Source organism: Girardinichthys multiradiatus, chromosome 3, assembly GCF_021462225.1.
Source record: "Girardinichthys multiradiatus isolate DD_20200921_A chromosome 3, DD_fGirMul_XY1, whole genome shotgun sequence".
NCBI classification, from domain to species: Eukaryota; Metazoa; Chordata; class Actinopteri; order Cyprinodontiformes; family Goodeidae; genus Girardinichthys; species Girardinichthys multiradiatus.
This window is the reverse complement of record NC_061796.1, coordinates 34054852-34070161: the sequence shown is the minus strand read 5'-3', so window position 1 is coordinate 34070161 and position 15310 is coordinate 34054852. Positions and strand designations below refer to the sequence as shown.

At 39.7% G+C, this 15310-nt stretch overlaps 1 protein-coding gene across 3 annotated transcripts in view; it reads left to right on the top strand.

Moving 5' to 3' along the window:
* The window catches only part of drd2l (dopamine receptor D2 like), a 45814-nt gene that overhangs the window by 17338 nt on the left and 13166 nt on the right, over positions 1-15310 (top strand). For 2 of the 3 annotated variants that reach the window (XM_047362136.1, XM_047362138.1), the window contains 4 exons: positions 2008-2388; positions 3456-3565; positions 6604-6740; positions 10494-10708. In XM_047362136.1, the coding sequence (XP_047218092.1) occupies positions 2011-2388; positions 3456-3565; positions 6604-6740; positions 10494-10708 (840 nt within the window). In that variant the 5' untranslated portion in view covers positions 2008-2010. Of the gene's footprint in view, positions 1-950; positions 2389-3455; positions 3566-6603; positions 6741-10493; positions 10709-15310 lie in introns of those variants that run through there. The other variant, XM_047362137.1, reaches the window with a different exon arrangement.

The window sequence follows — 15310 nt, the reverse complement described above, 5'->3', positions numbered from 1 at the left end:
TGCTACTTTTTATTGATGCTTGAAAATACTTGATATTCTACACGCTCTTTTACCGTGCTGCATCTTAAATTAAATATACTAAACATTGAGAAATAATGGGATACAAATCAGTTAAACACTAGCTGTTTTTCTCTTTGAGTCCCATACATTTGCAGAAAAGAAACATTTTAGTCATTGTGGAATGTGGGATGTTTATTGAATTTATGTTATTTTGTTTTTCATCAAATTCTAAGTGTGTCTTGTTTCTTAGTATTTCTATTAGTCTGTAGTCTGATTTGTTGCTTTCAGTTTTAGTTTTAGTTTTCTAGAGCTTGAGAAATTGGCTGGTGAACAAAATCTGACAATTTTACGTTTTTTGCAGATTTTATTGACCCTGATCTGCTGTTGGCCACTTACAAATTAAAAATCCAATAATTTATCTGACCAGTGAACCCACCATACCAAGTGTTACCAGGACGCGTTGACAGTAGCTCTATTAGTGTGAAAGCCGTTACTGATGGGAAAAGACTTCAAGTTTGCAATTTTTATAATCAGTGAAGTGTTTAAAAAGGAGGCCAGAGGAAGCACAAAAGCTTTAAGAACCTTTCAAAAAGGAAACAGTTTTCTATGGAGGTGTGTTGACTGTTCCCTCAGAATACTACTTTTAAGCAGGAATTGAGACTTCATCAGATAAGGCTTAACATTACAGCTAAGCATATTCCAGCAATGTTTATCTGTTTTATCCTGTCGATGATGCCAGTTCTATCTGCCGTGGAACTTGCTGAATTAGGAAATGTTCTCAGTCATTTGTGATCTCACAGTTCAGGGTCTTCTTCCTCTAAAGGCAATACATACTTAGCAATGCTAACCACTTTCGGTGAGCTAATTTCGCAAACATCTAAAATAAAATACTAAAAACAGTTTAAAATGTTATCTCTGTAATCCTTTTGTTTTTATTTTAAATTAATAGGGAAATCCTGTTTAACTGCAGAGCTGTTACTCTGACTGCTCTCCTTCTCACACACTATGTGACATCACCTCTGGTTCTAATTTAATGACCAATAAGCAACTTTATTGTAACTATATAGTTGCAATAAATGAATAAATTATTTAAAGGGGTAAATGAAGCATGGTGTTATTCTGTTTAGTTGTGTTTTATAAGTACAGATACCTCTGTCCCATTACCTGGATAATTTTATTGTTGTTTTTGTTTTGTAGATTTATATTATTTTTCAATGAACATTTATAAGACAAGTATAAAATAGTTTTGTTGTCATGTATAGTTCTTAAATAAAAATTGCAACAAAATTTCTGAGCAGTGCATCTGTACTGTTTTCCCATTGCCCCAATTTTTTCCATCTTTCTCTTTTGCCATTTGAGTTTATTGCTTCAGTTTCTGACTTTCTGCTTTATGGTTTAACTTTCATCCAGCTGACCTCTAAAAAGTATTTATTTGCATTCTTCTCGACCACATCTTGTGACTTGAGGAGATGATGCAACATGGTGTTAAAAGTGTCTAAAGATTCTCAGTTTATTTTACTGAGTGATGACTGTCATAATCATTGTGGTGTTACCAGAACACCTCAGGGAAAGGAGAGAAAAAAAAACTTCAAGAAACTACCATTAGAATGGAGAATATTTTAAAGGAAATTGAAAACATGTTCTAGCCTCTAAACTTACAGAAATACAAGATAGTTTTTTAGCTCTGCTTCTAATTTCAGAGCAAATTAACTAAACTTTACAGTATCAAACCAGACTTCTGAGATTATATGTTATTTGCAATGCTGCTCCTTTGGTTGATTTCCTACTCAGCTTTCTCCCTTGTGAGACCAAAGAAAATTCCAGTGCTGGTGTTACAGGCACCTTTGATTTCCATGTCCTCCGTTAGAAAAAGAGTTCAGTGTTTGTATTTGCTGAGAAAGACTCACTTTAATTAACTCTGGGTCATGAGATGTCTCATGGTAATTATATTTCCCTTCTTCTCTTTGTTTTATCCACTTTCATCGTTATCATGTTCACTGGAGCAAGATCATGACTTTACTCAATGAGTCGGAGAAGACCTCTCCCTCCCTTCCCCTCTCCTCCCTTAAGAACAATTTCTCAGCCTTTATCGCACCTGACCTCCCTTATTCCCCTGCATCCTATCCCACCTCCTCCTCTTCCTCTTCTTCCCTACTGACATCCTCCAACTGCACCAGCTCTCCACCGTCTTCCTCACCACCATACAACTTCTACGCAGTGCTGTTGGTCCTCCTCATCTTTTGTGTGGTGTTCGGCAATGTACTTGTGTGTGTCGCTGTGTCTCGGGAGCGTGCTCTTCAGACCACCACCAACTACCTCATCGTCTCCCTGGCCGTGTCCGACCTGCTGCTGGCCACGCTGGTCATGCCCTGGGGTGTCTACCTGGAGGTACTGTATAAGTGTGCACAATTCTGTTTCTTGAGCAGACACAATGGAAAACAACCCCTCAGACCCAGAGGTCCATGACATTTTTTGTTGAATAAAATGTAAAACAAATGAAAGTTTTTATATTTTAAACCAGCAATGCCGTACCTTATTTTGCACGCAGTGCAATAGTTTACTGTGTGGCCTCTCTCTCTTGTCTTCTCAATGTGAGAGAGGAGGAAAAAACATGCAGTTGCGATACCGTTGTTTAATATTAATGTGGGTTGCTATCAACCCACATTTTCGTCACTCTCTTGCTGTTTCCCATCACCAGTTCAAATTCCCCACCACATTTTGGAAGCTAGAGCATCTTACTTAGTGTAAATCAGCAGAATTTTAACACAGTCAAGTCAAAAAGGGCAGATTATCAATAATTTAGGGTCACAGGATATTAGAATTAACCTTTGTTGTTTTCCATGTGAACCAGTGGGTGATTTTAATAAATCTTCCTTAGTGTCACAAAATAAAACCTGATTATATTTCCTAAAATTATAATAAAATAGCATATTAATTAAATGGGAATTAATTAGTGCAAAAGCAGTTCTCCATGCGTTTATAGTTAGACAACAAGTAAAATGGAAGAAAAACAATATTAGAAAAATATTATTTATAGTTTTATTTGATTCTTCTTAAGATGAAAAGAGCTGAAGTTGCGACCTTTGATCAATAAGGATTTAATGTGGTTCTTAAAAGCTGGATTCAGTAACTATTGCAGGACTACATTTCTCATTATATGTTTGAATTTTTTTATTGGCTGGCCTTCATGTAACTAAATACTAACGTAAATACTGAGTTTACTTTTTGCTACTCATTCAGGCATAAGGTGCCCTCTTGCATTAGGAACTGCCATTATAGCTTACATTAGGTTTTACTGCGTTTAACAGAACAATTTTGTGGTTGTCTTTGTAAGTTTAATGCATTTGAACCAGTATAACATATTGAAAAGGTCAAACAGTACAATATAAGTGCACTTGTGACATTATAAAGAACGACCGAGTCATAACTTTATTCTTTTTTATGTGTTCATGAAGGTTGTAGGAGAGTGGCGCTTCAGTCTAATCCACTGTGACATTCTGCTCACCCTGGATGTCATGATGTGCACCGCCAGCATCCTCAACCTGTGTGCCATCAGCATCGACAGGTGGGGTTCCTTGTTTTTTTTTTCCTAAGATGAACCCAACACGACACAAGGAAGGCAAATAAAGAAGCCAAAAGTTTTTCTACCAAAATCAAAGATGCCCTAGAAACAGGAAATCCAGGAACAAAAAGAGAAATGAGCAAAAAACAAGGTCAGGTAGTTATTGACCCCACAATGAGGACGAGAGAAAATAACTGAGACAACAAAGGAGTCTATCTGCTGGAGAGGGTGATTACAAGAAACAGAAGAGGTGTTGAAATGGCAGTCAGGGAAAATATCAGAGAGGCTTAGCTCTTAGTTACAGCCAGCAGAGAAATAAAACTCAGACAAACAAAATCTAAACAATAATAGAGGGAAAACAATCTGCAAAATGCATTAAGGTGGATAGTGATCAAAAATGAACAAAAACAACATACCGTAAATCCTTTTTGTTGTATACCTTTTTTTATATATTGTATCTGTGACAGCAGATTATCTTTTTCTTCAGAATAACTTTTCAGAAAATTCAAATCTACTTCATCTTTTTGGTTTATGGCAAAAACTGAGGTTATATTTTATCAGCCACCTAAGACTGGACAAAAAGCCCCTTGTTTATTTGTCCAGCAGGTTGGAGACTGTGGTTTTATGTCCCCAACATCCTCTGCAGTCAGCTGTGATCTTGGCAGTTTTTTAGACTAGTAAAAAACACATTTAATGATTTGATCTTCCACTTGATGCCCTCTTCATGTGTCCTGAGGGAGGTGACCAGACACTCAGCGGGCAAATCGTCTACAGCTGTGCCTTCATTTCTCAAACCGACATATTTAGGTTTCACTAGTTTACACACAAACACACAGTTTGGTAAAGGACAAAGTCTTTAATCATTTTTGGGGGATACAAAAGAAAAACAACAAAACAAAACAAGGTTAATTCTGGCTTGACTGAAGAAAAATATGTTTTTTTTTAACATACAAATGATTGAGTTTAGGTTTGCCAACCTCTATGGGTTAGTATTATCAATTTATCTTGGTTTATATGAAGCAAACACAAGACTTTATTTTGATTTATCAATCAATTTTTTGTATATACTGTATACATTGGGGTGTCATAATCAAGCTGTGGGGATGCTTTTCTTCAGCGGGGAGAAGAAGAATGTACAGAGTTGATGGGAAGATAGATGGAGCTCATTACAGGGATATTCTGGAAGAAAACCTGAAAGAGGCTGTAAAAGGTTTGAGACTGGGATAGAGGTTCAGGTCGTAGTGCTGAGATCAAGTAAAGTAGTATTTTTAGCAACAAATGCATGAACCCTTCAAATGTTAAGGCACAGCCTTTAGATGCACATGCAGCACTAATGTACAAAAAGTTATTTTCTTTGTCTTATGATTGTCTGTTGATAAGGAACTGTGCTTTCTGTTTACTACATTTGATAGATGGCTGCTTAACAGCTTAATTTGGTGCCACTTTCAAACAAAACTATACCTCAAAGAAGACTTTTATTTTAGGCACTAGTGGACTTTTTTTTTTCTCAGGTTTTTCGAAAGTGAGCCAACAGGAAATGGGGTGGAGAAAGGGGGAAAACATGTGGCAAAACGTCAGTGAGCTAGGATTCGAACCTGTGACAGCTGCGTCGAGGACCTATGCCTTGGTACATGGGTCACATGCTTAACTCCTGCACCACTATGTGCCACACCAAAGACGATTTTTATGAAGCACAGACATCTTTTCCATGGGGAAAAAAAATCCGCTAAGGAGGCACAGAACTTTCTCCAAGAGAACTGAATCGTTATTATAACTTTAGCAATTAAGCATGAGTATGTCCTATTCTTCTAAAACTTAAGAACGGAAAAATCAAGTAAAGCTTTTTAAAAAAAATCTCATGAATGACAAAGTTTCGGACAGAGAAAGTCTGTAACATACTGATGAGAAGACAAGAGAATTTGTAAAACTGGTCATAATTAAAGCCGTTCCGCTGTAAAAATTTCCACAGACTTGTAACACAAGTAGGGTAGTGCGATCGCTTTGTCAGATATGGATTTACAGTAATAGGTCTGTAGTGGTATTGATATTCAGTAAATCAGAATATGTGTTCCGATGAGGCTCATTTTCAGATTAAATGTTTCTTTTGAAAAGAACAACCTTTAAAAAGGTACTGAACATACTTTTTACTTAACACAAATTTCTATAATAAAATGTTTTTTTTATTGTGTAGTCTCCCAGTTTCCAAGCAAAATGAGTCAAAACAGCCAAATGAAGGATCAAACTCCCTTATCATCTTTTTACTAATTTATCAAGCTCTAGTTTTGTTGCTGAAGAAATATAAAAGTAGAAAGATACAAGACAGTGACTGAAGTCAGTTGCAGTAATGACAAAGAACAACCAAAGAGAAATTCCCATCTCTGATGAGGTCCATGTGTTCCTGACTTCAGATAGCAGTCGTCTGCAAAGACTTCTCAACCGTCATTTAAAATGTAATGTAGTAACTTTACCCTTAGAAGTAGTTTAACAAAAAAAAATTATTTAACTGCAGATAAAGTTTTGCATTGTAATTTTCAAACCTGCACAATGCCTCAATCCTTGCTATGAGACTGCTCCACAGCCTCCTCTTAAAGACTTATTTGTAAGAATCAGAATGGCTCCAGGCTCACTATGTGATTATATGTTGCGGGCTTTGAAACCTGAACCAACCTATACATATTGGAAATTTGTGCAGAATCTACTCATGTTTTAACAGTTTCTGATTGCGTTTTGTCTGTGACCTCCTGGCTGCCGTCGGGATTTGAGCTGCTCACTTTAAACCACCCACCAGCAGACAACTTCAATTGCTTTTGATAGTTGTGAGTTTTGTGTCCTTGTCGCTGTGAAAAAAGAAGTGACAGCATTTGTGCCCATGGTTCTTCTTTAAAGTATGTCAGAATACGACTGTGGGATAACTAACCCAGTGGATTTATTAGAAATTATTTGTTCTGTATTGACCTGTTTGTTCGGAAGCAAGCACAGTGAGTGTGAGAGACATGCTAATGTGACACCTGTGTGTTTTCTGTGCATGCATGCTGTTGCAGATACACAGCAGTAGCCATGCCGTTGCTCTACAACACCAGATACAGTTCCAGGAGGAGGGTTGCTGTGATGATCGCTGTGGTGTGGTTTCTCTCTTTTGCCATCTCCTGCCCCTTATTGTTTGGACTGAACAACACAGGTGAAAGTACTTCTAAAATTACTGTGCACCAACCAGCCAATGAGATGTTCAAAAGAATCAGACTTATGAGGTCCATAAAGGGAACACAATGAAACTTAGTCGTGTTTCCCTAGAAAAAAATGTGATCTTTCAAGGGTTGTGTGATGCCAGCTCTTCATTGTGCAAAAATATTTATATATCCTATTAATTTTAACCTTCTCAAGGATTCTTTTTTATTTACCCTTAGCGTGGCTCATAAGAGTGTACCCACACAAGTCGTGTTCCATTATTGTCGTGCATCTAGATTTTGGCTTTGAGACACTTCTATGAGAAGGAAAGACTAAAAAACAGCTTTGAGACATTGTGTCACTTCTAAAACAGTTTCTGACACAATTAACATTAATGTTTTTGTCAAATGATGCTAAAAATGTTGAAATTGATTTGCAGAAAAGCATTACAACTTGCAGTGCTTTTCAATCAAGATGTTCACCTATTTTGTTGCCTGACAGCAATACTGTTATACAGCTGTCTCTGAATTTGAATAATCTTTGACGCTGGGAACATTAGCAAGTATTAATATGACTTTATCATTAAAAATCCATTAGAAAAAAACACAATATAATCAGCAATACAATTTGTTCCCATTGGGTTTGCAACAAATGATGCTTTGTAAAGTGATTAGACAGAGATAATCTTTGATTAGTTTGTTACCTCGTGCAGCAGCTGAAGTGGTGGTGCTTAGCAGCCAACCTCTGTGCTGATAAAGGCTTCTGTGGTTGGGGTGGGCTGAAGCTTTGAAAGTTCTTAGACTGAGCTCAAAGGGAGGGCTTTAGACAGAGTGGGAATCACAATGTAATATGAGAGCTTACTTCCAACAACCCAGCACAGCTGGATACTGAATGATGTAAGTCAAGCTGTGAAAAAACATCTCACTCTCCACAGCTTGTACATTACGACACAGCTTGAGATGTGTCTTATTCCATTCTGCTGACAGTGTTTAGTGATTGAGTTACATCACTATTACCCTTTAAATGCAAGCAGGGCTTTTATAGTTTTTGATGAAACTTCGATTAATAAAATGCTTAGGTTGTTGTATTATCAATTTCAACACAAGGTTGGCTTCAAATTCTAATAGTTTAAGAAACAAGGAATATTTGCAAATCTGCCATGTTCCTCTCTCGCAACAAGCAATGTGGGCAACATATTTGTTCAAACTGAATAAAACAATGAGTCAGAATACAATAAAACCCACAACAAAGAAGCAGATGAATGAATCTGTATGTGTTTGTAGTGCAGGCAGATACAAAAGTAGATGATGGGGGAAGATAGTGTTTGGGGTAAGATAACTGTAAAAAAAAATACATAGGTGTCTAAATTTGTAAATGCAAGTAAATAAACATGAATAGATTCAAGATTTGTATTTGTGCCTTTTCTTCATCTTATACATACATGTGACATCAGATGTTTCATCTGAGAGAATACAGTTTTAGATGTTACGAAAACAAGTTACAGAGTTACAACTTCGCAACAATACAAGTACAAACCACAAATTTACAAGTAGGAATCAACAATTTACAAGTATGAATCTAAAACCCCTGATGAAGCTGTTACACTACTTATCAGTTGGTGGTGGTAATGCATCTGAAGCATTCGCCAACCCCCATCAAACAACAAGAAGAAGAAGAGGAAGCCAGTCTTGTGTTGTTCCCCTGCGAATATCAGTTCCCCCCGACACAGGGGGAATAAAATAATAAGAAATAAACCTGGTTCTGTAGGTTTTACTGTGTTTATTTCTCTCATCGGAGATACTTAGTCCTGAGAATTTGGAGACATTTACTCTTTATGTATTTATTTACATTAGAATGTGATCTACCAGAATAACAAGCCTACACTCACATCTTTTCAGGATGCCTAATTTTTCCTGTCCAGCAGAGTTTGCTTCCTTCCTTTTATATCCGTAATAAAAGACTACAATTAAACCCGATGTGTTGGAAAACAGTGTTTGATGGCTGACTGATATCCGTTAGGTTAAAGTGAGCATGACACAAGTGGGAATAGACTTTGATTCTCTTAGCGATAAAAAAAAAAAAACACACACACACAAGAAACGGGGAACCACGAAAGCTCCTGGCATTCGCCAAAGACAAAATGGATGTCTCATAATTACGAGATCCAGATCTCGACTGTTACAGTCGACTGAATCAACAAGGGGTCTCCTTGGAAATAGAACCTCTGTGGGTTTCCACCTGGCCCGGAGTGTCGGCGTGGTCTTCAATCGGTATATGAATCTTCTGACCTTCTTGTATCAGACAGATTTCCATCTTTCAAGCTCTTCTGGGAATGGCCATGTGGAGGAAACGTTTGCCAGCGAGCTTTTGTCTCTCCAGATATGCGCCTCTGTTGCGTCGTCCCGTGAAACACGCTGGAAATGGCAATGAAAGTTTGGTTTCCGTGGGTTTTATAATCCCGGGTGACGTCAGAGCTGTGATGTCTGTTGAGCTGCGCATGTCGAACTACGCAGCCCAGCAGGTCTATCCCCTAACATGGATGATTGCAACAATGGAATTGTCCAAAATCTTTTGGTATGCTGAAGCCTTCAGAGTTCCTTTCACTACAACTTAGGGGCCAAGACCAGCTTCAGAAAACAACCCCACAACATAATTCTCCCCTCACCAAACGTTACACTTAGCACAATACAGTCAGACAAGTATCGTTCTCCTGGCAACTGCCAAACCCAGACTCGTCCATCAGATTGCCAGATAGAGATGCGTGATTCATCACTCCAGAGAATGCTCCTCCACAACTCCAGTGGCAGCGTGCTTTACACAACTACATCCAAGGCTTTGCATTGCACTCAGTGATGTATGGCTTGGATGCAGCTGCTTGCCCATGAAAACCCATTCCATGAAGATCTTTACGTTCTTGAGCTAAACTGGAGGCCGCATGAAGTTTGGAAGTCTATAGGGATTGACTCTGCAGAACGTCGGCAACCTCTGTGCACTATGCGCTTCATCATCTGCTACCCCTACTCCGTCAGTTTATGTGGCCGACTACTTCATGGTTGAGTTGCTGTTGTTCCTAATCTCTTTCACTTTCTTATAATACCTCTGACAGTTGACAGTGGAATATTTAGCAGCGAGGAAATTTCATGACGGTATTGTTGCCAAGGTGGCATCTTATCACAGTACCACACTGGTATTCACTGAGCTCCTGAGAACGACCCATTCTTTCACAAATGTTTGTAGAACCGGTCTGGATGCCTAGTGCTTGAGGTTATACACCTGTGGCCAGGGAAGGGATCGGAAAACACCCGATTTAAATTATTTGGATGCGTGAGCGTATACTTTTGGCAATATAGTGTATGTCTATATACAACAGTGCTGTGATGCAGGACAAATTTTAGACTTGTTCTGACAATAAAGAAGTATTGTATCGTATCATGTTATATCGAACTGGTCAAACACTTCATCCAAAATGGCACTGATAGACCGATCATAATTACTTATTTGAGGGGAGTTATATCTCAGCAAGACTATTCATGGTGATGCTGTTTAGGACAGTGAAAAGCCTTTACATTCTGTGTGAAAGTAGGAGTCTTATTGATGTGGACCTTGGACTGTGTCACTTTGACTTTTTTGTACTTCAAAAAATCATGTACTGTATATTCATCTAATGATTTATTCAAAATTTAGACTTAATATCTTGCACCTTGATTGTTTAACTTATTCTGCAAAACTAATACCTGGTTTTTCTTGTTGACCTTTTCTGCATCAGCAAGCCGGGAAGGCACCACATGCAGCTTCGCAGACCCAGCATTCGTGGTTTACTCGTCTGTAGCCTCTTTCTATGTACCATTTATTGTAACGCTGCTGGTGTATGCCCAGATCTGTGTGGTGCTGCGCAAACGTGGTAGACGCACCGCCCCACCCCGCAAACATGGTCTGCTGACACAAAGTGGTTCTGGAGCAGTGGAAAGTCGGCAACGGAAGGTAAATGTCTCAGTTTGGCTGAAGCTTCACGATTTACTTATTTTTAATTTGTGGAGTGAACCTTCGTGAAATTTAAAACCCCTGTCACACTATTGTGTATCTGCCTTGCATTTCAGTAGTGAAGGTGCCTGTCTTTATTAAGCTAAATAAATAAAGACTGATTTATTTAAGTAAATTCAAATAACCATTCTACACATTTAAAGTTGTTGCATAACAGTCTGATGGTTAGCAAATGTTGCATCAATTACGGAATGATAATGGTGTCTTAGATTTGTCTCAGATGTCGAAGGTGGTATGTGGGAATGGCTTCAGATAAAAGTTCAAGTTGTAAGTCGGATACCAGTGGGACTTGCTAATTGTTGTGGTGCTAAAAAGTATTAGCAATACAAACCAATGGCAGTTAATCCTTCTCCAATTTAGTTGATAATGAATATGATAAATAGTTTATACCTAAAAGTTTTATTATGTTTTATATGTGATATTTATTTTGAATACTAAACTCCAGCTGCTCACCAACCGGATTTTTGCTCCCTATTTTAGGGAGCATTCTTCTTATTTTTCGACTAAGAACTTTAAAAATTCTAATTCTGAGTACGAAGAAAGTACACCATAAGTCAGTAACACCATAACAAGTACTCATACTCGTCGTCCTTATCCGGGACCAGGTCGCGGGGGCAGCAGACTCAGTAGAGACACCCAGACATCCCTCTGCCCAGACACCTCCTCCAGCTCCTCCGGGTGGTGATCAGTGGACAGCTCAGCCCCTCTCTTCATCCGAGTATCCAAAACATGCGGCCGAAGGTCTGATGACACAACAACAAAGTCGATCATCGACCTTTTGCCTAGGGTGTCCTGGTGCAAAGTGCACTAATGAACACCCTTATACACTATAGCAATACTTAATAATGCTATGCATTGGTTTAAGTACATCTATGCAGATGACCGATCTATACTAATTAAGATTCACTCACCTTTCACGATAACTGCTGGAAGCAGCGACGTCAAAGCAACTATGGCGTCTGCAAAAATAAAAACAAAATTAATCCAATAGGGGGAGAACTAGTCCATCGTTTAAAGCTCAAACTAAAACAGAGTCTTGGAGAACCGCAAAGCAAGGGCGGGCAATCCGAAGGCGACGAAGAAGCCAGCGATGAAGGAGCTGACGGTCAGGAGGCCGGCAACGAAGGTGCCAGTGGCGAAGAAACTGGCGGTCAGAAGGCCTGCAGCGAAGGAGCCAGTGGTGAAGAAACTGACGGTCAGGAGGCCTGCAGCGAAGGAGCCAGTGGCGAAGAAGCTGATGGTCAGGAGGCCTGCAGCGAAGGAGCCAGTGGCGAAGAAGCTGACGATCAGGAAGTTTGTGAAGACGGAGCCAGTGTTTAGGAGGTCTGCAAAGTAGAAGGCGGTGCTCAGTAATTCTCCGGCATAGGTGTTGGTGTCTGAGTGGCCTGTGACGGAATGTGGAGGACCCTCGGTCAGGAGGTCGGACGCACCGAGTAGAGGAACCTTGGAGCCTGCAGACAGGCTTAGAGTCAGGCTTGGAGTCAGGCGATTGAAGGTCTGGGTCAAAGTCGGGTCTTAAGTCAGTCAAAAAGTCAGGCGTGGAATCTGGCGCCTCATAGTCAGGCGTGGAGTCTTGCCCCCTTGGGGCACACTCCGTCGGCACTGGAGCACAGTTAGTCAGGCCAGGAGCACAGTCAATCTGGCCTGGAACACAGTCACTGGGCCTTGGAACTAAGGTCAGCGGCAGTCCACCCACGGACCCCTCTGGCACAGGCAGTAGAGGCGGTCCGTCCTCGAACCCCTCTCGAAACTTTGGAACATGGATTAGAGGCGGCTCGGCCTCGAACCCCTCTTGAAACTCTGGAACATGGACTAGAGGCGGCACGGCCTCAAACCCCTCTTGAAACTCTGGAACATGGACTAGAGGCGGCACAGCCTTGTACCCCTCTCAAAACTCTGGAACATGGACTAGAGGCGGCTCGGCCTCGAACCCCTTTCAAAACTCTGGAACATGGATGAGCTGTGGTTCACCCTTGAACCTCTCTCTGAATTCTAGAACTTGGATGGGAGGGGGTTGTAGTGGAATTTTCCTATCAAAGTGGGAGAGAAATTAACTAACAACAAAAGAAAGTCTGGACTTTGTCTTTATAAGTTTTATTCAAAGGCATTCAGCGTTTGAAGACCCTGTCACTGAGCTTGGTCAGTGAAGCAGAGCCCCGATCAACATTTACACACAGTATTTAAAGAGTATGTGGGTGTTACCTCAACTTAAAAGAGTTTGTGCTTTATGGCCCTAGACCCTCCTCGGGTCAGAGGTAACAAAGTTATCTACGAGCAGACCACCTGCTCTTCCTGAGACATCACCCTAAAGGATGGGTTTTAACCATTAAACATCTGATACTGGCTTTTACAACTTCCTCCTCTAACACAGATGTTCTGAGGAGAGAGGTAACCTAAAGGTCATACACTTTGGAACACTTTAGAGCACTTAATAAAATAATTTCCATTACAACTCCTTTCTTCTGATTACAAGATAATCACAACTAAAAGGAAAATTCTTCAAAACCATCACCCAGGATAATAATCAAAATAAAACCAAGAAAAACAATATATACAACACTATAAAAGAAAAATCAGAAAGAAAAAGAAAAATTACTCCAATCTTTATTACCCAGGATGTCCAACCACCAGTAATGAAGGATTCCAAGAGGAGCCCACATTTAATTTCTGTTGGGCCGTCAGCAATTCTCCTAATTTATCATGGATACTTGTCATGTTGTTAGACACATCAGGAATAAAAGTGCAACACTGTTCCCCAATTAAATTACAAACACCACCCTCTCTCAGCTAACAGGTAATCCAAAGCCATCCTATTTTGCAAACTCATCGTTCTAAGAACTTGCTGCTCCTTGGTCAGAACAGTGAAACCTCTGTGAAAGCAGTAAGATTTTCTAACTCAACTGACAACTCATTAATCCTATGGGTGGCATTAGCAACACCATAACTAGGAACAAGTGTACCCAAAATCCCTTTCCAATATGGAATCCTAGCTCTCTTTTGCCATTTGAGCATTGTCTTCCTCTCTAATGATGGGCTGATTGAATCATAAGTTGTGACTGTAGGTAGTAAGTGAGCTAAATAACATACTCCAGACCAATTAGCAGGCAGATACAGATCTAATCTATTTCCACACATCCAAACCATGTTCTTAGGACACGAGTACTACTACCTCTACTAAGAAAAGTAACAAGAACCCTGGTTAATTTACCTGCCTGGCCATACAACTTACTTCCTTAAGGCTGTAAGATTAAGAGTTAACACAAAAGGCTCTGGGACCAAAGATCCTGAAATGGTATAAGCAGTAGTTCTGATAGGACGTGACTCAAATTTATGTCTGTTGATTAAAGCACATGAAATAGATATAATAGTTTTGCAACCCTCTGTCTTTCCAAGGAAATAATGTGTGGTTTCATCCTGTGCAATACAAATATCTGTACCTATATCTGGATATCTTATTGATTCCTATTACCCCAAAATCTATAAAGAATTCCTGTAGTAGCACATATTAAAGTAGGCTCACTAGAAAATCTACTAACATTTCTGCTTTGCCTTACAATATAATTCCTCAGCCAAGGAAAAATAACCTCCACCAGCTGGTTATGTTGCCTATCTGGAAAGAAAGTAGTTAGAATAGAAGCAGTTTCAGTAGGAACAGGTACCAAAAATGGTTGATCATTTATAGCACGTGGAATCAAACAACAAACATAGCAACTGTCATTTCTTATCTTCCTCACGGTTTGATGCATCAATTGCCACCAGACATTATCAGCATGATCATGGTAGTCAGAAAAGTGATGAATCTCTCTTCGGATCAGCTGATGAGTATTATTGGCATAATTACTAAGATTAGTCACACATTGTCTTTGCTGTACCTTTCCCCAAATGAACACAAGAGTAATAAAAATACTTGAAATTCCAATCATTAGCATCAGAACAGACCATCTTCCATATAGGTGCATTGTGACCTTGAAGTGGAATGTCCTTTCCTCTGGTACTGAAAGCAAACAGTTTTTTTCAAAGAAAACAAATCATAAACAAAAATCCTGCTGCCTCTCCTGAGTGGCTTCCGCGCTTCAAGCTACTCTGTTACCAGACTGGTACAGGTGGGCGGTCGTAGGAAGCTCCTCTAGGTAGGAGGTTCAGAACCAGGATGCTGCTCAGGTGGTGTTCCCATGAACACCTTCCAGTGTAGCATAGACCCAGGTAACATGCTCTGCTACCTTGACAGTGGTGTAGGATCTGATATGGGCCCTTCCAGCATCTGGACTTCAAGTGTGTTCTCCTGGAACCAAAGAGTGGAGTTTGGAAGTGGCTGTTTCCAGCAATGCAGCCTTCACAATCTGTGAAACTTGAAAAAGCACAATTGACAGGTTTTGACAGTAAAACAACATCCTCTCTTCACACAAAGATGTGGAAGGCAGAGATCTTAGCAATATCCCCATGCCCAAACTAGGAGACCTATCAAACAGCACTTCAAAAGTCTCAATCGTAAGTGAAAATAATAAGCAGAGCCTTCACAACCCTTGGCTAATTTTTAATTTC